At 39.3% G+C, this 27,676-nt stretch overlaps 2 protein-coding genes across 2 annotated transcripts; one reads left to right on the top strand and one right to left on the bottom strand.

The window, feature by feature from the left end:
- On the bottom strand, positions 1–22,867 carry LIAS (lipoic acid synthetase). Its single transcript, XM_081093006.1, has 11 exons — positions 22,393–22,867; positions 20,812–20,984; positions 19,771–19,864; positions 18,858–18,938; positions 15,209–15,365; positions 15,067–15,124; positions 13,249–13,377; positions 11,035–11,180; positions 9,459–9,529; positions 4,583–4,694; positions 1–1,816 (listed from the first exon to the last, which is right to left on the bottom strand). Exons 1-11 carry the CDS (start codon positions 22,435–22,437, stop codon positions 1,764–1,766), a joined length of 1,119 nt encoding a protein of 372 aa, XP_080949132.1. The 5' UTR covers positions 22,438–22,867; the 3' UTR covers positions 1–1,763.
- On the top strand, positions 21,565–26,914 carry RPL9 (ribosomal protein L9). The gene is made up of 8 exons (XM_081093014.1): positions 21,565–22,682; positions 23,129–23,175; positions 23,265–23,380; positions 23,940–24,035; positions 25,149–25,281; positions 26,206–26,286; positions 26,463–26,577; positions 26,824–26,914. The coding sequence occupies exons 1-7, from the start codon at positions 22,603–22,605 to the stop codon at positions 26,567–26,569; spliced, it is 660 nt and encodes a 219-aa protein (XP_080949140.1). The 5' UTR covers positions 21,565–22,602; the 3' UTR covers positions 26,570–26,577; positions 26,824–26,914.
- The last annotated feature ends 762 nt before the right edge of the window (positions 26,915–27,676 follow it).

A 27,676-nucleotide genomic window follows, 5' to 3' on the forward strand; every position in this document is an offset into this window, starting at 1 on the left:
TGCATTTATCATTTTCACTTTATTAAAAACACCATCTGTACTACATAAATAAAAAGAGCAGACATACTGAAATGGGCACATAACAGATTGTAACACATGGGAGAACACTGATGTATTTATTAACTTGTGCTGCCCAATCAAGAATTTTTGTAGAGACCTCCTGCCTTGCCTCTGCATTTAAATGTACTTTTTTGTTGTTGTCACCCGAGGATATTTTTCTATCGATTTTTAGAGAGTGGAAGGGAGGGGGGAAAACACAGAGAAACACCAATGTGAGAGAAACACATCGATTGGTTATCTCCCGGACTTGCCCTGACCAGGACCTGGGGTCGAGCCTGCAGCCAAGGTATATGCCCTTGACCGGAATCGAACCTGGGACCCTACAGTCCTTGGGCCGACGTTCTATCCACTGAGCCAAGCTGGCTGGGGCGAAATGTACTTCTTATTAATGCATCATTGTTTAGGAAGGTCAAAGCTCTGCCCTGGCCTCTTAAAAATTCAAGCCTGTATGTCTGTTACAGGTGTGCAAGGAGTATACCTTTACAGTATATGTTCATCACACCCAAATGTCCAGCAAGACCCAGGCATCAGGTCATGGATTTTAGTCATGGTATAATGGTTAGTTATGCCATTCTAATTATTTTACACTGGATTCCATTAAATTTCATTTGACAAAAAGATTCTTCTGCTAAAATGTTTCATTCCCATTCGCATCCACAGTGCAAAATTAGGAAACATTAAAATCTAATCTACTATTCCCGTGAAAGAATAGATTTTAGGGAGGATGGTTGTCAGAGATGTTTACATTTAAACTGATGAAGTTAATTTTACACGGCAAAATTTACTAGGATCTCTAAAGAAAGTGAATCAAAGTATGTTTGATTCCTGTAAGTGAAATTAAAATGTACTAATTTTCAAAGTTATGCATTATTTTTATTAAAAATACTAGTTCACACATTTTAAAACTCAAAACAGAACTGGCTAGCCACATTACATATTTTACAATATAGCCACCTAAAGACTTCCTTTGTGAGATGTAGAAGAAAGACAAGATTCAGTCAAAAGTTCCTGGTACTTAGGAAATAAATTCCTTACTCAGATACTATTATGCATACAACCGCCTCCTCAGAGCAATGTGAGGAATAAAAGGGACAGTGCATGGTGATAGCAAACTACCCTTAGATCACATTTCCCTGTCTCGGACAACATCGTGGTCTTGGTTTCACCAAGGCCCTAAACAAGTAATCGATGCAAAACTATTTTGCCGAACTAAAGTGGTCACACCAATGTAAAAGTCAACATGCAAGCTCTTAAGCCTTTCTAAATCATCCCAATGATGTTATACTGTTATGTGAAGAACAAATCTAATTACACGTAATCTGATCAGAGTCTCCAGCTATATTGCCTGTTTCATCATAGTATGTTATTTATCAGAAATGCAATGCATCAATGGTGCACAAGTAAGAGAGGCTTAAGGTTTGCTAGAAGTTTTCAATGTATTTTTAAATTATACTGTAAAACAGTAAGCTATTACAAGGATGTTTTATGATTACATCACAGCAAGCAACTGTCTATTGGGGGACAAAAAAGATATGTTAAAAGGCAAATAAATTGCTATAATTAAAATATGCACAACTTATTGACATTTTTCTTAAAACAAAAATTGGGTTCATCCAGTGAAGCATAGGCATTCTGCCACCACCTCTGTTAGCAAATGGAATCCAGTTCTAGAATTCCTGTGATCTTGAATGTCTTGTTAAGTGTTACAGGGCTTTTGTTTTTCTTTTAGCCACTAAATTTTTCAGGAAAAATTCACCTATTTAGGAAAAATGAAAATAGATTAATATCAACTTAAAGTCAATGTCAGAATAATTATATTTCAGTGTTTCCCTTTAAAGAAGATTTTTGTGTTTGTTGGCATTTCTCTCTTCTCAATGGCAATATCTCCTATATCTTTGGCTCTTTCCCCAACAATGATTAGTCATTATTCTTAAAATAATTTTTTTATGATCACTACAATCTCTACTATTATTCTTGTTTTTTTCCTCTTTATTATATTTTTTCCATCACCATTTATCCCCCCCTCACCCTCTCCCACCTCCACCCACCTTCCTCTCCCCTGCAGTCACCATACTGTTGCCGTATCCATGAGTTTTTTCTTTTTTGTTCAATCCCTCCATCCCCCATAACCCCCCACCACCACCACCACCAAAGCTGTCTGCCTGCTCTCTCACTATGAGTCTGTCTCTATTTTGCTTGTTAGTTCAGTTTGTTCATTAAATTCCACATATGAATAAAATAATTTACTATTATTCTTTCTAGTAACTCAGTATTATAAAGGATGACCCTATTGTATCTATGGGTCTTCTGTACATTTATTCCACACTATGTGTACTATCTATTCCTCATCACTGACAAAGGTATTGCTGTTGGCACAATTCCTTTCGGAGAGCAATTCTGCTACATTATTAGCCGAGATGTGATGTTTATAAAACAGACCTCGTTTCAGTTGAGCAGACTCATCCGATGGAATCTCTTTAGCTCATTCCCCTCTAGGGAAGCAAGAGCTCTTCCTTTATAATGGCTTCTTCTCTGCCCCCTAAGGTGTGTCTATCACTGTGACAGCACAGCTCAATGCTTATTGGCAGAGCTCAGAGCTGCAGGTCTGATTTTATGAGGAGTCTGATCAAGTCTCTTTGTCATCCAAATATACGAGTAGAATTGCAAACTTCCGTATACAATCACAAAGAATCCCAAAGCTCATAAACTAGCCAAGTAATGGAGAAAACAATCCTTGCTGCTCCATACTTCTATCTAAATCTGATAGGAGCGAAACAAATGTTATTATCAGATCCTAATGCATGGTCTGAATCTAATGCTCTATAACCAGAATTTGATCTTTTACTGGTAATTTAAAAAGCATTAAAATATTTGTAATTAATTTCCTTATAAATGTTAGAAAATTTCCTTAAAAACATACACACATACACAAAACCAAAAACAACAAAATAAAAACTCCTTTCAAATGACAGTACTCTACTGTAACCACTTTGGAAGCTGGTATTTTTCTATTCTTTATATATAGTGTTAGCTTGCTAGCACTGCCTGAAGAATAAATCACTTGTAATTATTAGTTTCCAAAGTCCCCACATTCTGTCAATGCAGTCAATCAAACTCTTGGGTTTTGTAACTAGGATAAACTATTATTACTTCATTTAATTTCTTTACAGGAACACAATAAATATTACTTATACTTTGTATAATTTTTATAAATATAATTCATGCCAAATTTAAGCTTATCTATGATTTAGACCCTACTATAAAAGGCATTTAAAAGAGCATTAAGCCCTAGCCAGTTTTGCTCAGTGGGTAGAGCAGACCCAAGGGTCGGGATTCGATTCCGGTCAAGGGTACCTACAGTGGTTGCAGGCTCTTCCCAGCCCCGGGCCCTGGTCAGGGCTCCTGCAGGAGGCAACCAACTGATGTGTTTCTCTCACATCGATGTTTCTCTCTGTCTTTCCCTGTCTATTCCATTCTCTCTAAAATCAATGGAAAAATATCCTTGGATGAGGATTTAAAAATAAAAAAAAAAAATAAAAGGGATAGAGCAGATAAAAGTATTTAAAAAATAAAATGAAATAAAAAGAAAAGATCATTAACAGTAACAACATGGCTCAGACACATCCAAAAAATAACTAGCTGTTCATTCTTCAAAACGTTATAATGAAATCTAACCGACAGGGCAAACACCATAAAGATCTCTTGGATCAAAATAAGAGCTAAAATTACAAAGGTGAAAAATTGCATGTAGCAAGTAAAAACAAAAAATGTTTATAGGGAAAATAATCTTTTTTTTGTTTTTGTTTTTTAATATATTTTATTGATTTTTTTACAGAGAGGAAGGGAGAGGGATAGAGAGTTAGAAACATCGAGGAGAGAGAAACATCGATCAGCTGCCTCCTGCACACCCCCCACTGGGGATGTGCCCGCAACCCAGGTGCATGCCCTTGACCGGAATCGAACCTGGGACCCTTGAGTCCGCAGGTCGACGCTCTATCCGCCGAGCCAAACCGGTTAGGGCGGGAAAATAATCTTAAGAATTTTTTTTTCTGTTGCCTCTGGGAGGAAAAACACAAAGCTATTAATGTTGCAGGCAGCAATGCTGTCAAACACTTTTAAGGGTTTAGTTTGATCTAAAATGTGGAGTTTGAAGAAACAACTGGCATCATTGTCAAATGACTACGTTTTCCAAAAAACCATGTTATATGCTTGATGGATCTTTGTCATTTCTGAGTAACCTACTATTGATATCCAAGCATAGAATTAACTGATTACTTCTGCTTTCATCAGAGTAGCTGAGCTATTACATATTAAGGTAGGGAAGGGAAGGATTCTTTATTTAACAAATGAACAACTAAGAGTAAATGTTCCCTCAATATGACCCTTATGAAACAAATCTCCTAAGGAAGTTTCCCCAAACCCTCCCCACTTTTTTTCTTCTTCACAAAAGACAACCACAACTATTAAAATGTAAATGTGGAAAGTTATGGCCTACATGAAACCATCCCGCAGTCTACCTCACCTGCTTTATATGAAGAACGCACCAGAGGGCCACTTGCCGTATAATGAAATCCAAGGTCATTTCCTACTTTTTCCCAATATTTGAACTTTTCAGGAGTAATGTATTCTTCAACCTAGATTTAAAGAATTAATTTTGATTCTAGAATTTCCATAAACCATTTTGATTCTACAGAAAATTGATACCCATGCATTCAAGGTGGTTTCATAAAAAATTATTTATTGTTGAAAGTATTATACATATCCCCTGTCTCCCCCATTGACCTCTTCTAGCCTGCCCCCATCGCCAGCCACCACCCTATTGTCTGTGTGCATAGATGATGCATAGATGCAAACAAGTTCTTTGGTTGGTCTCTTCCCACTCACCGACCCTACCCTCCTTCCGAGATTCTGCAGTCTATTCTATGGTTCTGTGTCTCTGGATCTATTTTGTTTATCAGTTTATTTTGTTCATTAGATTCCACATATGAGTGAGATCATGTGATACTTACCTTTCTCTATCTGGCTTATTTCACTTAGCATAATACTCTCCAGGCCCCTCCATGCTGCCTCAAAGGGTAAGAGATCCTTCTTTTTTACTGCTGCATAGAATCCCAAGGTATAAATGTACCACAGCTCTACTGATGGGCACTTGGGACTTTAACTGTTGTAAATTGTGCAGGTTTGATTCTGGTCAAGAGCACGTGTCTCTCTCTCTCTCTCTCTCTCTCTGACTCCCTCTTCCTTCCACTCTCTCTAAAATCCATGGAAAAGTATCCTCAGGTGAGGATTAACAAACAAACAAATACACAAATAATAAAAAGTGGGATCTACCTTTGCACAGTGACTCCTTGGTCTGGTTTCCTCCCTGATTTTATTGTTTGGATAATGACCATTAGCATCTGAAGGGAGCCTTGCTTTCCCCCTCCTTCTTTCCCCACCCTATCCAGTCCCTTCCCTCACTGGAGGTCAGATATCCCTCAGCAATAGAACAAGCCTGAGAATTATTCTCAGATAGAAGACACCATTAAGCTTATTGTCACTAAGGTTTAATATTTGTTTTGCATGTGATTTTATTTTCGATTACTCTGTTTCATGGGAACCATTATAGAATTCTGGAAGGCAAATTTATATGGCAACTATTTCCTTTAGCATGGACAAAATAAAAATTTTAGGCTCAGGACAAAATAAAAATTTTAGGCTCCTAATATCCTTGCAAAGGTTAACATTATTTGCAAATCTTTATTTTATTCATATTTTAATGTGTTGTTTGTTTTAATGGCTACAGGTGTGAAAAAATTGAAAGATGTGGAGTATCTGGGGACAGTGGCCAGTGTTTGCCTTCATTCGGACTACGCTGCTGCTCTTTTTGAAGGCAAAGTCCAGTTACACTTGGTAAGTATAACTTTGAGGTCCTGGAGGCCTGTCAGTTAACTTAGTGTCTTATTAAAAACTTCGGTCAGGAAGCAACCTTGTACAGACTAGCTAGAAGCCAGGTGTGGATAAAGGATTAACAGAAACCTTTGCCCTTCTGCAGGAGATGGTCAGTTAGTTTTCTAGCTCTGGCAAGAAACCCGCCAGTTTATCAACTGAGCTGCTTCCAACAGTGCTTATGGTAAAAATGACCCTGTTGGTAACTGCATGGAGAAACCGTAAATGAACTATAAAAGCTGATGGGAATGCCACACATCTGGGCCTCCTGGAGTGCACTGACTCGTACATTTAGGCACGTTGCTTGTGGGGGTCCTTGAAACTAGGCCTCTTGAGTTGTCCAAGAGATGCTGGCCCTGGAATGTGGGGCTTCCAAACCAGGGCATCTGCCACATCTGTTCTTGGCTCTTTGCTTCTGAGAAGCCAGGGATTAGCCACTAGACAACTTCAGAGCCTGTGTTCCCGCTAAAGAGGGGGGGTCTAATGCTGCCCTGCTCGTAAGCCGTGCTTCCTGCCTGACGCCTTTGAGAAAACTGGCCTATGCAGTCTGCTGAGTCTGAATGTTTAACTGAACCTAAGGAAAAGATCCTCCCCTACGAGCCACTGCTATTCTTTGTTTTAGATAGAAAGTGAACTCTTGGATACTCAAGAAGAGCGTGAGACTCGACTCTTCCCAGCAGTGGATGATAAGTGCCGGATTTTAGGTCATGCCTTAACTGGTGACTTCCTCATCTATGGCACAGATGTACGTACTGTCTTCTTTAATATAGAGCACAGGGCAATTTCTAGTTTTTACTTTGTAATATATTTTATATGTATATACATATAGTGTGTCCTGAAAACTATAACACACTTTGAATAATTATAAAGGCAGTGTTTATTAAAATACATTTCATTTTTACAACTGAGCTATCAGATCTTAAAGTATGTATACATATTTTTGGGACACCCTGTATATATTATATATTACATACATATTATATATTATATATATTACATATTATATAATAGACATAAGTAAATATATGTAGAGCACATAGGTGGCATGATTTGTTAGTATTGAGTGCTTTTGTGATTATAAGCAATTTTGAGAGCGCAGTAAAAAGGGCAAACTATTGAGTGTAGAATATATGGATTTAAATATCAGGATTTTTCTTTTTTTATTTTTTCCTTGCATCAGTTATTTTATTTGCCAAGAAAGAAGCACTGAGGAGGGCAGGAGGAACTTGGTTTCAGGAATGCAGGCATGGATGGAAACATCAAAAGGGCATGCTTAAAAAGTGTACATGTTAGCCCTCCCTGGTTTGGCTCAGTGGATAGTGTTGGCCCTACGACTGAAGGGTTGCAGGTTGACTCTGGTCAATTGTCTGTAGCTCCATTACAGAGTTCATCACAGGCACCGGTTAGGATGTGTACAGGAGGCAACCAGGTGATGTGTCACCCTGAATGGTTTAAACCTCTGTCTCATAGAGAGTAAATCCAGGCTCAGCGACTGAATGTAGATTACCTGATGATAGAGTAAATAAAAGGCAGGACTAGAAGTCAAAACCATGTGTCTACAACAACGGAGGTCTGGCCTCTAATGTTAGGCTGAGATTAACTCCTAGAGAGCAGAGTTGCTACTTCATAACCATTAGGATTGGCTAGATGTTACACCCATAAAGCTTTAGTGGCTTTGCATATAGAAGTTATCTTTCTTGTTCATACCACATGTCCATTCTGGTTCTCCTAGGACCGGAATAAAGGAGGAGCCACCATGTAGGTACCTACTGACATTATCAGAGATGGACAGAGAGGGTGGCCAGTCTCAGTGTTTCCACTAGGATTTTTTTTAACTTACAGGTAGATTTTTATTTTATTTCTTAAATATATTTTATTGATTTTAGAGAGGAATCGAGAGAGAGAGAGAGTTAGAAATATCGATGAGAGAGAAATATCCATCAGCTTCCTCCTACATGCCCCCTAATGGGAGTTGAGCTTGCAACCAAGGTACATGCCCTTGACCAGAATCGAACCCAGGATCATTCAGTCCACAGGCCGACACTCTATCCACTGAGCCAGATCTGTTAGGGCGATATTTGTTGTTTTACTTGATTGTTGCTCTTTAACCCCTCGAAGTCTCATTTTCCTTATCTGGATGCTTTAAGGACTTAATTTGATGACGAATATAAGATACCTCATTCAACTTTAGACTTCCAGTGCCTACGTTTAGTAGGCATTTATTAAGTATTAAAATTAAAGGAATGCTGAGGACCAGTGTTTTGGTCCTTTGAACCACCATTACCCTGTACCTCTAAGCATTACGTTAGCCACATGGACATAAAGCATAGTTATAGTAATAGCACCTAATATTTGTCAAAACGTTTTCAAAGATTTTTCAAAGCATTTCATACCTGTTATCTTGCTCAGTCTCTACATTCAGTAAAGTTCGTAGAAAAGGTGCTGTTTTCCACATGAGAAGAACAATGATTCACTATCTCCATTTTCTCTCATTGAATTGTTTATTAAAAAGAGCAGGTCTTAAAGCATGCTTATTGCCATAGAGAGACTTTATAAGTTGAAAATATCAATCTTTGTGCTACTTTAATAACATTAAATACAATACGTTTGCATGACAACTAACATTATAAAGCCTGATGTCACTATAAGCAGGGACGTTTTAGAGATGAGGACACTGAAGATTGAGCGGTCACTAGGTTTGTGACAGAGGTGGAACTTGGACAAGCAAGTGGAAAACGTACTCTTTCCACGATGCCACAGGCACTTTGAAGTAACAACTCAAAGAGTAGTGGCCTGTCAGTAAGGCAGTACTTATCTGTCTCATCCTTTTTTTTTTTTTTTTTTTTGAAGTATAATTGACATAAAACATTAAACATTATATTAGTTTCGGTGCACAACATAATGATTTGATATTCTTATATATTACAGAATGATCGCCATAGTAAGTCTAGTTAACATCCGTCACCATACATAGTTACAAAATTTTGTTTCTTGTGATATATCTCATTCTTACGTGATTCTGAAAATATTGGTGCTTTTTAGCAGCTTTACTGAAGTATAAACTGGTAATAAACTACACAAGTTTAAATGAAGTTTTGACATATGTATGCACCTGTGAAACACCATCAACTCAATCAGTATAATGGACGTATTTATCACCTTTAAAAGTTTTCTCAATCCCTCCTTCCCACCCCTCCCCACTTACTGCTTTGTCACTATAAATTAGTTTGTATTTTCTAGAGCTTTATATAAATGGTTGTGGACTTGATCCCCAGTTTGGGGTGTGTAGGAGGCAGCCAGTCAATGATTCTCTGTCATCATTGTTGTTTCTGTCTCTCTCTCTCTCTCTCTCTCCCTCTCTCTCTGAAATCAATAAAATAATATTTTTAAAGAAAAGCCAGCAGCTTTGTAATTTTACCTGTGGAAAATAAAGATTTAATTAAACATTTGGCAATTCATGGTAGCTGTACCTTGAGGTGGCGCTTTGTTGGCTGCATATACTGTCCTAAAGTCAAACAGTCCACATCTGCCTCACGAAGTGCTAGAGAAAAAAAACAAAAACACATTATATTAGCAGATGCTTCTGTGATGCTAAAATTATACATTTAAGGATAATTTTTCAGAAAGTAATTTCACTATAGAACAGTGTGAACTTTATCCTGGCCTATAATCCTGATGTTGGAAAGTAAGACTGTACCCATTCATTCAAAGGTATTTATGTGCCAGGAAATATAGTAAGGACTGAAAATATAGGAATGATTAAGACAATCATGGGGGCTGATATAAAGATGAATGACTCCAGCCCTAACCGGTTTGGCTCAGTGGATAGAGCATCGGCCTGTGGACCAAAGGGTCCCAGGTTCGACTCTGGCCAAGGGCATGTACCTTGGTTGCCGACACATCTCCAGTAGGGGGTGTGCAGGAGGCAGCTGATCGATATTTCTCTCTCATTGATGTTTCTAACTCTCTATCCCTCTCCCTTCCTCTCTGTAAAAAATCCATAAAATATATTTAAAAAAAATAAAAAATAAAGATGAATGACTCCATTACTATGGAATAAATGCTAAAATAGGGTTGGAAAGTGTCTAGAGCAGGAGTCTGTTAGGCAGAAAAGATGAAGAGAACAGTATATCAAAGGCCCAAAAACACCCACATTGTAGACCAGACATGCTATATAAGGCTTTAGGTAAATGTATAAGATATGCACTGGGGATGTGATTTGATCTTTGACTTTGGAATCTTTCTAGTAAAACATTATGAACTGTGGAAAAGAGAAGCTTTTAATTACTATTTGAACTCATTACTCTTTGAAACAATAAATAGCTACAAGAAGGCCAAGGGCTTTCAGGTAAAATAAAAGCTGTTATGTTTAAAAATTTAAAAAGCCTAAGAATCACAAAGCAAATGGGCTTACGGGACTAAGGTTAGCAAAGTCCAAAATATATCATGTTATGTGACAATGTTGCCAGTAAGCTCTTTCTCAGAGGCCTGGATTCATCTTACTCATCTTTGAACTGTCAGTGCTGGCCAGAGCTCCTGGCACCTAGATGGCTCTCAAAAATTGTCTAACTGAACAAGAAAAGTGGACAAAATCATGTTGTTACTTGATACAAGGGTAGAAAATAAAATGGGATGCAAATTTCATATTTTGACCTTCCTGCATATCATTCCACAAAATTCTAAGAAAACATACATCCTTCCCTTTTTATGTTACTATTTCTAAACATATATTGTACTTAATTCTTGGAACTTTCACTGAGATTATGGAGGGAATCGTAATGGGGCCTTCAAAGTGGGGATCCTGTCCAGCCACTGTGGCTCAGTGGTAGAGCATCGGCCCATGAACCAGAAGGTCACGATTCTAGTCCCAGTTAATGCACGTGTCCAGGTTGTGGGTTCGATCCCCAGTAGGGGGTGTGCAGGAGACAGCCGATCAATGCTTCTCTCTCATCATTGATGCTTGTATCTCTCTCTCCCTTCCTCTTTAAAATCAATAAAAAAATCAATAAAAAAATGGGAAAGAGTTTTAATTTTCAATTCCTTTACCTTTCATTGTTGCATATACTTGCTCGTCATCCTCGCCTAAACCCAACATTATAGATGTTTTAGAAATGACATCAGGCTGAACCTCCTTGGCGTGCTTCAGGACCCGCAGAGATTGGTCAAAGTTGGCCCTGGGATCACGAACTTTCCTTGAAAACAGCAGGGCTGTTGTCAGCAAGAATAGCCACAAGTTCAACTAAGCACATAATTATGGAAACAACATGAAAGACCAGAAAAGTACATTCTGGACATTACGTTACATCTTATGGTTCAATGGTAGAATTTGTGCACCAATGTCTAACTGTTACTTTAGGATAGAAAATAAGGCTTTGCCGGGCGCCCTAGCTGTTGACTGTTAAGGCCTTTCAAGTCTGGGGCAAAGAAAAGAAAAGTAATTCAATTTATGAAGTACTTGAGGAGAAGCTAGAATTCTGAAGCTGAGAGTGAGTGATTATAAGAGGTAGTCAAGAAACAAAGGAAAAAGCGTGGAAGAAAATCTTCATATTGAACAAAGAAAAAACTGTTTAACTTAAACCCACATTTCAGGGCTGAAACTTTATGATAATTTCTTTTCAAAAGACTAAGCTGCCCTCTGCTGGTGAGTATACAACATTGACATCTCCTAGTTTAAAAAAATGCAGGATTCTGGAATTTTCACTGGAAAGGATAATGTTTCTTAAGTGAAAACAGGGAAATTGGCACCCACTGGTGGTGGTATGATGAGATAGGGCAGGGTTGGAACAGGTTGTGTGCCAGACTTCAACAGGGGCCAAACCACCATGGTTTAAATTGGGACAAGGCCCAATGGATAGAAATTGCTGATGTTAGCCTGGCTGGTGTGGCTCAGTAGTTGAGCATCGACCTATGAACCAGGAAGTCAGTTCAATTCCTGGTCAGGGCACATGCTCCAGGTGCAGGCTCAATCCCCAGTGGGAGGCATGCAGGAGGTAGCTGATCAATGATTCTCTCTCATCATTAATATTTATATATTCCTCTTCCTTCCTCTCTGAAATCAATAAAAATATATATTTCTTAAATTGCTGATGTTAAACCAGCATTCATTTGAAATCAAAAGCAACCTTTATTTTTGGGTAATTGATTTGTTGTTGTGGTTATTTTTAACCAGAGACCAGTTCACTGAGAAGAGAGGAAACCAATTAATGAGTTAAAAAATAACCCCAAAACTGGTAATACAGAAAGTCATTATTTTCTGAAAGTACTTCTCCACTGAATTTAAATTATGCTCCCTAAAGTTTATGATTTAGTGGAAATGGTTATTCTTTATCATATTTCTTTCAAATTCTATAACACAGTATAATGTCTATAAACTAACAAAACCATTATCAAAAACTTTACTAAGATTAATAAAAATGAATGTTAAAGGTTAAAATAATTTTTATTTTTTTGAAATATGAGCATAGTCATAATGTGGAATAACAATCTATAATTATTTCTACCCACTAAAATTTTTAGAAAAAGTAAAGAAGTATAGTGTCTACTTTTTAAAAGAGGTTTTAAAACACATCGGAATACCAGTTTTTCTTTGGCATCATTTATTGCATATCTTTTTTTAAAAATATATTTTATTGATTTTTTACAGAGAGGAAGGGAGAGAGACAGAGAGTTAGAAACATCGATGAGAGAGAAACATCGATCAGCCGCCTCCCGCACATCTCCTACTGGGAATGTGCCCGCAACCCAGGTGCATGCCCTTGACCGGAATCAAACCTGGGACCGTTCAGTCTGCAGGCCGATGCTCTATCCACTGAGCCAAACCAGTTTCGGCATTTATTGCATATCTTAATGCCAAATGTATTTTATAGTCTTTTCTGTTTGTTTTTTTAGAATTATAATCAAAGTATTTGCTCTTTTGTAATTTTTTTAACACTGTTCTTTGAAAAAATAACTCATTGGCACTTGTAATAAGATAGTATCGAAAAAAGAAAAAAGATGCTCATTATGTGTGTATAACAAAACATACACATGCATAAATATGATATTTATACTTGGATGTTGAAAACTGATATTACTGGGTAGAAATATTATGGGTGATGATCACATTCTTTCATTGGCAATATTATCTTAATTTTTCTGTAACAGGCTTATTTATTTACGTTGCTTTTGTTTAAAAAAATTCACTTCATCAAAGTCTATTACAAAATTCTCCTTTGAAAAAAGTGAGAAAACATTCCAACATTACTCTGTATGTGTAATCACCTCTGTAATTCTGGAACTGTTTCTACATTATGTGCATATACATCTAATCCTGACAGAGCGACTTTTTCTATTGCTTTAAGATCTCCTCGGAAATCAGGAGTGAGACATTCCACAAGAATTTTTGGATTCCTAAAGGAAAAAAAGATAAGCATTAAACTGAGAAGAACTGACATAACTGCTGCTCAAAACAGAAATCACCCTACACATTCTGTATCAGTTTCAACACAGTAATCTTTAGAATCCTGCCCCAAAAAGCATGAACATACAAATGTTTATAACTGAACTGTTTAATGAAAAAATAAATCCAGAACATCAAATAATATGTACACAGTGGCTAAAACACATCTCTAAGCCAAGGACAACCAGGATACATTTTGAGACTGTGCAGATTTTTAAGCATTACTAAGAAGGCATATAAAAAATATGTATTTTTTTAGGAATTAAAATATAAGTATTACAACGTTAAATATAAAATATTTTTTATTTTTTAGAAAGTAAATTGGGATATCTCTATGTGAATGTAAACATTATTTGATTGCTTTGATTTTTATTTCTTTTAAAATTCATCAAATAGAACTGTCCTTGCAAATATTTCACAAGTGTTATGGGCTTTAAAAGCTATTCTGAGTTGCTGAATCAAGTTGAGCTTTGCTTAAATAGAGTGTAAGCTAAATATTAATCTTTCTATTTATATTGGCTATATCTATACATTCAAGCATTGAAATGTGAACTAGCTCATAGAGCTGCTTTCTCTGACAGCAGCAGAAATAACCGGGACAGCTGACAAATTTTTCCACAAACTGTAAAGTTTTGGTAAAGTTTTGGGAGCTGTTTCCTAAGAGAACAGATGTAAAGAAAAATATGCCGAAACCGGGTTGGCTCAGTGGATAGAGCGTCGGCCTGCGGACTGAAAGGTCCCAGGTTCAATTCCGGGCAAGGGCATGTACCTTGGTTGCAGGCACATCCCCAGGAGATGTGCAGGAGGCGGCTGATGGATGTTTCTCTCTCATTGATGTTTCTAACTCTCTGTCTCTCTCCCTTCCTCTCTGTAAAAAATCAATAAAATATATTAAAAAAAAGAAAAAAAAAAAAGAAAAATATGCCCTTTCATGGATATAAAAGATATTGAAAGAACACATCCTGTAACTCACTGTTTGTTAACTGCAAGTTGAAACCCATTAGTAGTTTGTGAAATCAATTTAGTGGGTTGCAAACAAAAATTTTTTTAATGAATTATAAAATATATTAAGTAGAAAATATTACAAGAATCATTGAAGAAACATTTACTAAGAATGTAGGTGCTAGACTAGCACTGAGCTATAGGAAATAGGCATAACTCCCTTTTTAAATCTTTTTAAATGGACGAGGTTATAATCGCAAAATGTGGATTATGGGTAAAATTCCAAGGACACATAAATACAGATAAAATCTACATCAAGACTTACATATTTTTACAATGTGGGAGCTTATCTCATCCTTATTCCTTCTAGATGATGATTTATTCAAAATCAGTGCTAGGAAGACTGCAGCTTTATACTTCTTTTAAAATTACTCAAAGGAAGTTTAGACTAGCACTCAAATACAAAGCAGGGGCACCAAAGGTTCGTGGATAAGTTCGTGTCTCCAAATCCCTAAAATTTCTGCAAATATGTATCTGTATGTTTACATATGCTTTTTTATGGCAGATAATTTCCAGCAGATTATCAGAGGGATTTATAACACCCCCCCCCCCTAAAAAAAGGTTAATACCACTGCTTTGAAGTAAAGACCATACTGAACTTATATGAGACCAAAAAAGTCCTTAAATTACACAAGTACCTTTCCTTTAAGTATGATACAGTCTTTGCAAAGTGTTCAGCTCCTCCATCAGGCAAATCTAGAAACAAGAGAGCCCACTGCTCAAGGTGATGCCACAAATTAGTAAGAGCCAATTTCCAGAAGAGGTAATAATGACACTAACCATCTCGATCCACAGACGTCAGGACAACATAATCCAGACCCCACTCTGCTATTGCCTTCGCAGTATTGTAGGGCTCATTGGCATCCAGCGGAGGTGGCTTTCTTGCAGTCTTAACGGAACAAAATCTGCAACCTCTTGTACATGTGTCACCCATCAACTAAAATAGAGATGTTACCATTTCAATCAAGTAGACAGATGACCCTCAAGAATGTAATATTGAGAGGATAAAGTTACAAAGAATGAATACAATTTGACTCTGTTTATAAGAAATTTGAACCATTCAAAGCTAAGCAATATAGTTAAGGGACACAAATATAATGTGGTAAAAGGAGAAAAAAATAGAAAGTGATAAACTCAGGATTAAGAATGGTGTTAAGGGAAAAAGAAAGGGGATGCGTGCTGGAAGCCGGTCCAACCTTGCTGCTTGACACAGTCGCTGCAAGGAAGAAACATCTGCACAGCTTATGTTTCATGGGACCTGGCATATATGGCATATGGTTTGCTCCCCCTCTTAGCGCTATGTGTTTTAAACAGGACCACCTCCCGAGAAAGGTTGTTTCCCCAGGTTAGGGATTAACAGGACTAAGGAAGAGAATAAATCAGTAAATCCCCCTAGTGTTACAGAAATACCATGCACTACTTATGAAGAACTTGGACTAAGACTGTTGGCAATAAATTTGGGACTTGTTGGGCCCACAACCCCAGGGGTCTGCCCACCAGGGAAAGCACCAAAGCCTATACCCCTGGAGATCCACCGACACAGGGCAGTCCCAGGGAAGGCAAGCAGCGAGGCTGGGAGGACATAACCTTTACTGGGTAGGATAAACTCCTTCAGTCACTTCCTTGTAGCCTATCAGTAGAGCAGCGACCTTGGAATAGCCCTTATAATGGAACACAGAGGTTAACCTAGACAAGATTAAAATCAACAGAACTAGATAGAAACAGGATTTTTGGTAAAGATCAGATAAGAAACTATGGAAATGAAACAAGGAACTGTAGAAGATTACCCAAAACATACCATGATGTGATTATATGGTTATAGGATCAAATGATATAAATACAGATGTAACGATGCTGGGGTCCAACCCCAGCAGGTCCAGGGGTCCCCAAAGGCGTGGACGGAGTCGGCGAAGAAAGAAGGACACGGAGACAGTGTTCAGTTGATCAGCAGCCTAGCCAGGATCTCCAGCCAGGATCTTCAGCCAAGTTCTGGTCTGGATCTCCAGAGAGGTTCTGCTTAGGATCTCCAGCCAGGTTCTGTGTCCATGTTCTCTTGCTAGGTTCTCCAGCCAGGTTCCCCAGGTTCCCCAGCCAGGTTCGGTCACCAGATTCTGTAGCCAGGTTCTCCAGCCAGGTTCAGTCACCAGGTTCTAGTCAGGTTCTCTTGCCATGTTCTATAGTCAGGTTCAGTCCAGGATCTTTTGCCATGTTCTCTCGCTAGGTTCTGTCTCTAGGTTCTGTTGCCAGTCTCTGTCCAGGATCTTTTGCCATGTTCTCTCCAGCGAAGTTCTTCTGTCTCTAGGTTCTGTTGCCAGTCTCTGTCCAGGATCTTTTGCCATGTTCTCTCCAGCGAAGTTCTTCTGTCTCTAGGTTCTGTGTAGGTTCTGTGTCTCTTGGTTCTGTCTTCTAAGTTCTGTCTCCTGCTGTCTTGTTACATCTGTATTTATACCAGTTGATTCAATCCTATCAATCTCTATTACAAAGGTTAGGGCGTTTCTTATCTCCATTCCAGGGAGTAAAGATTATGTAGCTTAAGCATGATTCTTTGTAGTTAAAGTGATTAATTACCCGCCTAGCTCTTAGTTGAGGGGTTTTATTCCCTCCCTAACTTCAGGGGAAAATCCCTACTTGGGGAAACAACCTTTCTCAGAGAGGAGACCTTGGTTAAAACACATGGTGCCAAGAAGGTGAGCAAACATATTAAGAACAGTATGCCATATATGCCAGGTCCCTTGAAACAGCAAGGATGGACCGGCTCCCGGCATAACAGGACAATAGAAAGAGAACCTAGCTATGATGATCATACTGAACTCTGCCTCCGTCCACACCTTTGGGAACCCCTGGACCTGCTGGGGCTGGACGCCAACAGATGCGATCCGCAAGGAATGCATAGGCGGGTTCAAAGATAATGCTAATGTTCTACTCTCAAACTGGAGCTATTAGGTTATTTGCTATATTGATATTCTTACACATAAGTTATAGAGATTCTTTTGTATCTATTTAATATTAATAAAATGATTTAAAAGAAATAAAATATTTAATGAACATCAATATGCAGGTCTCTGTGGAAATTAAATAGAAGGCACAGCTCCTTCTTGTTAAATAGATGAAACAGAAAACATATAAAAAGTTAATAATCTGCTCTCTGTGGGTATCGCTTTCTCCAGGACACTGCTGCTGCTGCCACAGGTCACCACCGTGTCTACCCCCTGCAAGCACAGCCATTGCAGATGTTCTGTAGGGGTTGTAGTTTGGAGGAGAAAGCTCCTCTCCCCCTTTAACCCTCTCAGAGGGGACTGACAGCAATGATGCTTTGGTCCAATGTCTCACAGTTTTAATGAAACAATGAACTCTCCCCAGGAACCAGTTATGAGTCAACAGTGGGAAAGGGGACCTGGTAAGGGGTGGAACCAGAGATCCCCATCATGGAATATTCAGAATGACTCCTCCAAGAACTGAGGTTGTGTGACTTGGATAAGTTCCTGGTTGGCTCTGCATTATAAGAAGGAGCTCTATCTCATAAGAATCCCCACTTCCTCAAGTGAATAGCCTCCAGCTGGTACAATGCAATGGTTTATCAGACCTTTCCAGACAAGCATGAATTCTCAGTTGCACATAATACAGGTTAACCTCAATACCTCTATATCCACACTCCTCTGGATAAATATGGTAGACTGCACTGTTAATCCAAATTTTTAGGCAACCAAATTAAGGTTATACATCTCACCATTTGCCATGTTACTTGCAGGCCCTCTCCCCCAACCCAACCCTCCCCCCCCCTCCTGCCCCCCGCAATCCCCACACACTGGATGAGGAGTTTATGTGTCTATCCCAACTGATGTTTGGCTTGGCCATATGACTTAATTTGACCAATAGAATGATAGCAGGCATGACCAAGCAGAAAGCTCAAATGTGCATAGGTGGTTGGCTTGCCCTCTTGTACTCCTTCCATTCTCCATAAGAATATGCCCTGAATAGCTGCTGGTCCAAGGTAAATAAAGCTCTGTAGAGCAGACCTGAACCCAACCTACTTCCTGGAGTTCAGCTTAGCTCAGTCAGGGTCAGTGGAACCCCAGCCAACCAAAAGCCCATGAGAAAAATAAATTCTTGTTGTTTAGGGGGAAAAAGAAGTTCAGTACCATAAGTAACATTTCCAAAACTTAATAGAAGATATAGCTCAAGACAGCACATGATTAACTGTCAGACAGATGGAAAAATCAATAATATATTCAGAGATTTATTCAGAGAAGGGAGAGATCATAACAGGCTGGTTTATTTTGTCAGGTTGTTTTTTTTATGCATTTCGCAAAAATCCATGTGAAATGAAAAATCTAATCAGAGGCACATAATGCATATTTTTAGGAGAAAGACATAAAACATTTCCTTTCAATTTCTAGACTAAAGCTTTAGAGTTTGAGACTGGCCTTACCATGATTGTGGCTGTAGCAGTAGCATATTCTCCACCTCCCCAACACTCTCCAATATTGGGACATCGAGCTTCCTCACACACCTGTGAGCAAAAGGGTACTGAGTACAACCAGGTTGAAAATATTTACCAATTGAACAAATGAGTGACTAGGCATTTTACCTGTACATCTTTACAACATATGTATGAAGAAATTCACTATTTAAAAATGCTGTTAAGTTGTCAAACTGTATCTTTATAAAGTTAAAAACTATATGAATGTATACATTTTATATGTGCAAAGAAAAGGTTTGTAAAGATATATATTGAACAGTTACCAAAGTGGTATAGTTAACATTTGGGATTATGTAAATGAGGTCTTTCCTACAAGCAAGTTCTTAACTTGTAATATAAAACAAACAAACCCTCATTTCCTAATATGCAGGAAAATCTTTTTTCCCCCTACTATTAAATGAGAAGCTAAGAAATTCAATTACTTTTTTTTTTTTTTGCTTAATTCTCACTGAGGATATTTTCCCATTGATTTTTAGGGAGAGTGGAAGAGAGCCGGAAAGGCAAAGAGAAATATTGATGTGAGAGAAACACATTGACTGGTTGCCTCCTGCATGAGCCTGACCAGGGCCCAGGCTGGGGAGCCTGCAACTGAGGTACATGCCCTTGACTGGAATCGAATCCAGGACCCTTTGGTCCACAGGCTGATGCTCTATCCACTGAGCCAAACCAGCTAGGGCTTCAATTACTTTTTGTTTCTTTTGTAAGGAAAATAATTTTTAAATTTATTTCCATTATTAATAGTAATGCATCCTAAACACTTTACTTACTGTTATTGCTATGTAGTTTATTAATTTTTAAGTTACACATGTAGAAAATGTATGGCTTTTGGTTAGGAGACATATTTAACACTTTGACAACTTACTGTATGGAGATTTAAATTCCGCAAAGTATTTTTCAGCTTATTGTAATTTTTTCCCATGGGAATCTCTGTCTTTAGCCATGGAGGTAGTCTTAACCTGAGGAAAATGAAAACTATCCATTAACAAACTTATCCCCAAATAATCATACAGCTTTGATCTATTAATTCATCTAATAATCATATGTTGATCTATTAATTCCTGGTTAAGAGGTTTACGCCCCATTATTCTGAATTAACTTATAATTTTTGCCACAGAAGAAAGAACAGAGATTCAAATGTAGGCTTGCTCAAACACTTTGGGAAACACTGATATTTGTGTCTAACAGGGCACTACACTCATGGCTATCATTTGCAAAGGCACAGAATAACACCATCCTAATAAAAAAGAATGAGGAAGTTTTGAACATCTCATTTCCCAATGAAAAAATTCTATATTTTTTTAGATTAAGGAGGATTTTCTGCTGTACTTTATATTCTCAATTTTTATGTTGATTATTAAATGAGAAAAATCTGAAATTTGGAGTGAAGACTATGTATCCTCAGGTTGACTTACACCCACTTGGGATCTAGAAGTTGTTGGGTAAAGTATCAGCAAAACAATTTGTCCTCTGCATGAAATCCCCTCTCCATTCTTTTAAATTAAGTCAAGATATCCATAGGTCATATGTACACAGACTTCGAGAAGCACAAGTTAGATCATAAACACCCAAGTACAATGAAAAATTTAACAAGGTCTAATAGATTAGTAGTAAGGTAATAACCTTTACTTTCTGAAGAAATTTGATGATGAATAGAAAAAAGGAGATGGAGATGTAGGATGGTTCATCCTAGAAAGGTTAAAGGAAAATTATCAAAGAGCACAGAGAAAAGCATTTCAACAATTTCACCTACTTACCTATTCTATGTCTGTTAACACTTCCTTTTAATGATTTTAAGCTAAATTTAACAAGTCTGATTAAAAATATACTCTAAGGTTTGGTTATATCTTAGAATAATGCAAGATGAAGGAATTGGACATTAAAATGATCTAAAAATTTCAATTACCTTTCTCCTTTCTGGCGCTTTAAGTTTCCTTTATATTCATCCCAGGTGCTCTTGTCAGCAAGATCACCAGATACAAAATCTTGAAGGTCTGGTCCATTTTGTAAAACTTCCTTTTTTTCATCTGGCAAGGAACTTACTGCTCTGACTGGACTGCACAAATATTTTCCAAATACCTAAAGAGTTCGTTATGACATTTATTTAGTGGGGTTTGGAATAATTTACTTACCATTTAATACCCCCTCTCCCCACCCGCCTGCAGATACCAAAATTTGAGGATGCTCACATCCCTGTATAAAACGAACTGGATCAATGCGTACAATCCTACCTTCCCATCGGGATTCCCAAATGCACATAGGGGGGAAAAAACACACCTCATTAGTGGGCTTTTGCAGTTCAGACCCTTGTTGTTCAAGGGTCAACTGTACATTTGTTGACCATAAAAAACCACTAGCTTCTAGATGTGAATACGAACATGACAAGATAGCCCAAACACTGCAAAAGTCAGTACATCTAATGCAAAAGAATCTTCAACAATTTAAGAAGAGCGTCTGTTAACGGTGCTGCACATTGCTACAGCACTTGTCCTTGTCTCTGGGAAAGCCTACAGCACAGGCTTGTGTGTTCAGCATCCAGAGTGGTGTCTAGTACATCCTATCCTATGTAATAAAAGCCTGATATGCTTCCTATATAATAAAAGCCTAATAGGCTAAGTGTCCGGTCATCTGTTCAATCAAAGCCTAATATGCTAATGATATGCTAAAGCCGCTCAACCACTCACTATGAGGTGCACAGACCACCAGGGGGCAGACGCTCCAATCTGTAGCATAGCTTGCTGCTGGGGTCCAGCCAATCAGGGATTAGCCCGCCAGGCCCTGGAGCCCTCCCAGGTCCCTCCCCAGCTGGCCAACCTCCCGATTCCTCCCTGGCCCCAATGTGCACCCATTGGCCTGGCCTGTGCCCTCTTACAATCTGGACTGAGGGACCTCCCACCCCAGTGCAAAAATCTCGCACACTGGGCCTATAGTAGTAAATAATAAGGGGTGCTCAACACAGTGCTCCTATAAATGCTCCAAAAAGTGCAGGGTTCAACTCAGTGATAAACAGAGAAAAGCTCTCAGCGTGGGCCAGAGAATCTACAAAGAAACCAATACCAGAGACTGTACCACACAGGGGAGTTGGGAGCATTAAATGACATCACGTGAAAAAAGATTAGAGCCCCGCGGGCAGGGCTCAGTCAGTGGTGGGGCGGGCCCATTCCCGGATTACGGCACCAGCAGGGCTTTCGGTTAGACCCCCAGGGGAGGGTGGTGCCGGAGGCAGCCAGTCAATGATTCTCTCTCCCTCTCCTTTCCTCTCTGAAATCAATAAAAATAATTTTTTTTTTTAAAAAAACAGCACATGTTATCCAGAAGGCCGCGAGAATAGAGCAATTTGTTGCTTCCATTAAAAAAAAAAGAGAAAAGATTAGAACAGTGCCTGGGTAGAAGTAAATGATCAGAAATTGTTGGCCTTATTATTGGGCGCACTGAAGAGAATGGAGCCCCCCACCCCACGCCCGCACCCTGAAGTCCCGCCGCTCACCTGGGGTCTCACGGTGCGGACCACTACCCCGCATCGTAGAGACATCTCCCTCTTCCGCCTTCCAGCAGGGTCCCGGGATCTAGTTACCAGGAAAAAACAGGTAGAAAATCCTCTTGGTATTTATGACAGCTGACCTTAAATACCACTGAACCGGTGGAACTTCAAGCTGGCTCCCGATTGGCTGCTTTAGCCGAGTGGCGGCGCGCACTCATGACGCCATACGCAGCGCCCTTACGGCTACAAGAACGTGATGACGAAAGACGCTTCCTCTTTGCCGCATCTACTGCGAGGTGAGGTTATGTCTGAATTCGGTGGGCTTTGGGAATCTGAAGCCATCGGCTCTGGGAAAGCCAGCGGCGCCGGTATGGCGCTCGGAGGCTTTATCCTGGCTGTTCCCCCGCGCGGCGGGCCCTATCTGGGTTTGGCGGCACTGGGATTCGAGCTCTGTCCCGGCTGTTGGGCCTACCCCCGCCCCGCAGCGCTGCCGGGATGGCGCCTCGCTGATAGGGCTCCCAGGGTGGCGCCGGGTCGGAGTTAGTCCGCTGGGCCTCGGGACACCGGCTTGCTGCTCGCAGGCCGGCACGCACGGGGCGCCGCTCTCCCGGTGGGTCCACCCGTGAGCTCCCCGGGATTTTTGCCTGCCGGTCTCCGATAGATGTGACACCCGGGGCAGGGTAGTTTGGGCGGAACGTGGCCCTGCTCGGGTCTCTGGTTATCCCGAGTGTTTGTGTTTCAGAATGAAGACCATTCTCAGCAATCAGACTGTGGACATCCCCGAAAATGGTAGGGGACTTGACGTTAGTCTTTTTCTTACGCCTTTACCGCGCGCGCTGCCCCCGGCTCCGCCGCCTCACCAATGCGTTCTTTCCTAGTGGACATCACTCTGAAGGGGCGCACGGTGATCGTGAAGGGCCCCAGGGGCACCCTGCGGAGGGACTTCAACCACATCAATGTAGAGCTCAGTCTCCTCGGAAAGAAGAAGAAGCGGGTAAGGTTTTGTGTGTGTATGTGTGTGTGTGACACCTTCATTGCTTGTTTGGAAGGTTGTGCTTCAGTAACATCGTATTTGGCTGCTTTAAAAAGGACAGGACTGAGGGTTAATGTTTTAGCTGAAAATTTGGTGTCAAAAATTGTAGGTAGTTTTAGCGAAGTTGGAGAACCAAATTCCTGAAGGAGGGGACTATCAACAAAGCCCCATGCCGTAGCCCTCGGTAGTGGCCGGTCTTAACAACTGTTGCAAGTTCCTCGGGATTGTTGTTGTAAGGATCTTCGGAATCGGGCAGTAGGCTTCTTCACACTTAGCATTTTAGCTTTCTAGGAGGGAAGCGGGTTGTCGTTCCTTTTTGTAAAACTGTGTACCTGTGATGAACAGTGATAGCTGTTAATTACTGGGGGCTTTATATGTGGTTCCATCTTTCCAGTTGAAAAGCATGTGCTTTAATTAGGCCTCATGTTAGAATGTAGTGTAATTCTCTGGGTAAACGGACTTTTCTTCCAAGTTACTTATTACTGGAAAGAATCTGCTAAAGTTTTTATTCTGTTAACAGCTCCGGGTTGACAAATGGTGGGGAAATAGAAAGGAACTGGCCACAGTTCGCACCATCTGCAGTCATGTACAGAACATGATCAAGGGCGTTACGCTGGTAAGCAAATCCCTCAGACAACTCTTTAAGGGGTGGCTGTACTTTAGGCAGCGGAAGTGTCTACTGTGGGGAATAAATTATGCATGTGATTTACTGAAATTTCTGAGCTCTAGAATGTGGGAACAGGTGATCTTATTAGTTAGAGTGTTTGCTTAGGGTCTCCTTTAAGTGTTTAGCATTAAGTGGTCAATGCAAGGAAAGACCCGGTGGTCTTAGTGGGGCTGAGGGTGTGTTTTGTTTTGCTTTTATTGCAAATTGTAGCACATCGGGTAGGTTTTGATTCATTTATGGTGTGCCTCGCATCACCAAGGCCTCTTGATAGGGATAGGAAAAGATGGATCTGATTTCTGAGCTCCCTGTTCATTTCCCTAAAGGCATATTTGATATCACTATTCTCCTTCCAAATCCCTCTCCCTGGCCTTTAAAATAAAATTGATGCTTCTGTCTTTGCTGAAATGCTTTTCTTTTAATTAAAAGTCTGTCCTGGAGTACACCTGGTAATGGCAACTTGTACTGGACTCCATTGTAAGCCTATCTCGCCATGTCTCCCCTTGCTCCCAACCTAATAAGTTCCTTGAGGGCAGAGTGCTTGTCTTAATATCCTCAGTTCTTGCCATCTATCCTACCTTAGTGACTCAGTAAATGTTAGTCTTATGTCCAAGGTAAAGGACTTGGGGTTTCTTATTGAAAGAAGCTAGCATTGATTGCTGTGGGCACAGGCGGTAGTAAAATAATGCTTCCTTAATGTAGTCAGTAATGTGGTAACTATGCCAGGTGGGTACTGGAAATATTGGGGGACCCTTTGTAAAGTATATGTTTGTCTAACCACTATGTTGTCCACCTGAAACTAAGACAAAATAATATGTATGTAAACTCCAAGTGAAAAAATACATAATGCTTCCTTAAGGAGCTTTACAGTCCAGTGAGGAGACACTGAAACAAATGTTTGTGTATCAAATTTTTGTAAGGCTTGGCTCAGGTGACAGTTATAAAACCTTGACGAATGCTATGTGAGGACTGTTTTATTTTTAAATTATAAGTATCCTACAAATTTTTAAAACGATTTCTTGTCTTTCAAATTTCTCAGCATTGCTAATTGTTTACTTAATGTAGGGCTTCCGTTACAAGATGAGGTCTGTGTACGCTCACTTCCCCATCAACGTTGTTATTCAGGAGAATGGTTCTCTTGTTGAAATTAGAAATTTCTTGGGCGAAAAATACATCCGCAGAGTTCGGATGAGGTCAGGTATGTGCATACCTTCTCATGGTTCAGAAATATTTCCTTTGTACTTGTGAAGGCTGGTAGTTTGGGTTAGCTATGAATACAACCAAATATATTTCAGAATTGTCTGTTTTGATGATGCTTATAATAACTCTTGGTGCTAATTAAAGGCTTTATACCAGTTGCAATTCCTGAAGGCTTTTGCATTAGAGTAGTTTGCAGGGCATGGTAGTTGTGTTTAATTCGCTTTGCAAACTGAAATCCTAAAAAAGACTATTTGGATAGCAGTTAATAACATAGAATGCCTAGGTTCAATTCTGAGGCCTCACAATCCGCCTTGGGCCAGTTGTCTCTGTAGCTCATTTTCCTTATCTGTAAAATTGGGAACATCTCATTAGCTAAATTTGAAGTGCACTTAGAGCAGTTCTTGCCTGATACATAAACACTGAAGCATTAGAAAATTGTGTGTTAATTCTTACCTGAAGATAATTTTTCTATTGATTTTTGAAGAGAGTGGAAGGGGAGAGAGAGAGAGAGAGAGAGAGAGAGAGAGAGAGAGAGAGGAGAGAGAGAACGAACTATTGATTGCTTGCTTCCTGAATTGATTAGACTTGGCCAGGGATCGAACCTGCAGCAAACCAGGTACATTCCTTTGTGCCCTTGACTGGGAAACCCCAGATCATTATTGTTCAGGGTCCACACTCTAACCACTGAGTAACCCTGGATAGGGTGTAGAAAATTTTAAAGCTCTTGGTCCTTTTTATTCCATTGGGGTCTGGAGGGATGGGAATACAAGCTTTCTATAGCTAAAATGTACTAGCTGAATGTCATCTTCTCTACTCCGTAATTGAATCAGTGTGTAACTACTATGGGAGAGATTAAATGAAATATTTTCTCTGCACATCTGGTTATACGTTGACACTATGCAAATACCTTCTCCCCTTTTAGGCGTTGCTTGTTCAGTATCTCAAGCCCAGAAAGATGAGTTGATTCTTGAAGGAAATGACATTGAACTTGTATCAAATTCAGGTTTGTATGTTTATTATGCCTATAATTTTTTTCTAGTTGAATATTATTGTAGTTGAATATGTGGTATTCTGTTCATTTGGTGAGCTTTTTTTAATTGTGGAAATTAAAAGCTTTCCTCAAAATACTCAGGTTTTAAATGGGTTTGGCTGGTAAAGTTATTGCCTTATCTCTTATAGCTGCTTTGATTCAGCAAGCCACAACAGTTAAAAACAAGGATATCAGGAAATTTTTGGATGGTATCTATGTTTCTGAAAAAGGAACAGTTCAGCAGGCTGATGAATAAGGTCTGAGGTAGGTTCTTATAGTGTCTTAAGTTTTATTACTGCTTTACTTGGGGGGGGGGGGTATCTTAATTTACTAAGACTTAATGAGTTACAGTGGCAGAAATGAGTTGCAATCTGAAAGTAAATTTGGCAGATAATAAATGAAATTGCATTCACATTTTAAAATGTGAATCTGTGTTTTATATTTAGAGTAGAACTTTTCTGGGCAAGGATTTTGATGGAGATTTACAGACATTTTTATTTCTTTTTACAGTTGTCCAGCTATAGAAACACCGAGATGCCGAATGGTTTGCCACATTTGTCAAACTATAAAGATGTACAATAAAAGCCTTGTATTGATTTGAGACTTTTTCTTAAACTGATAATTCTTTCCAACTGTTTGGCTGGTAAACAGTTAAGTTTCTAGTAAGACTTCATAGAAAGAGTGACTTCTTTTTTTGAAAGAATTATCAAGGCAAGAATATACCAGTGACAGGCAACACTGTGTAGCTGTTTATCATTGGATGGAGAATTCTGGGGGGTGGCCTGAAGGTAATCTAATTTTGCAGAGGCATGAATTTGAATCTGAGGCAAGGGTGTCTGAATTATTTGTCTGTATACCAGTAACTTATTCTGCGAAGGGAAACAAAGTGGTACACCTTTAGTAGGTATTGGGAGATGCAGTTAATTTGTGTTTATGATAAACACTAGAGGCCTGATGCACGAAATTCGTGCAAGGGGCTCAGCCCTTGCAGCCCCGCTCACTGGTCGTTCCAGAAGGTTGTTCTGCAGTCTGGTCTAATTAGCACATTAGCTCTTTATTATATAGGATAGTTGCTCTGCTCCAAGGTCCTCTCCATGTTATCCTTTACCCTATACCCTTCGTCATCTATTTACTTTCATATCCTAGTCCAGTAATGGCGAACCTTTTGAGCTCTGCATGTCAGCATTTTGAAAAACCCTAACTTAACTCTGGTGCCGTGTCACATATAGAAATTTTTTGATATTTGCAACCATAGTAAAAGATTTATATTTTTGATATTTATTTTATATATTTAAATGCCATTTAACATAGAAAAATCAACCAAAAAAATGAGTTCGTGTGTCATAGGTTCGGCATCACCGTT

The sequence above is a fragment of the Myotis nattereri genome, assembly GCF_964212035.1.
Source record: "Myotis nattereri genome assembly, chromosome: 1".
Taxonomy (NCBI): domain Eukaryota; kingdom Metazoa; phylum Chordata; class Mammalia; order Chiroptera; family Vespertilionidae; genus Myotis; species Myotis nattereri.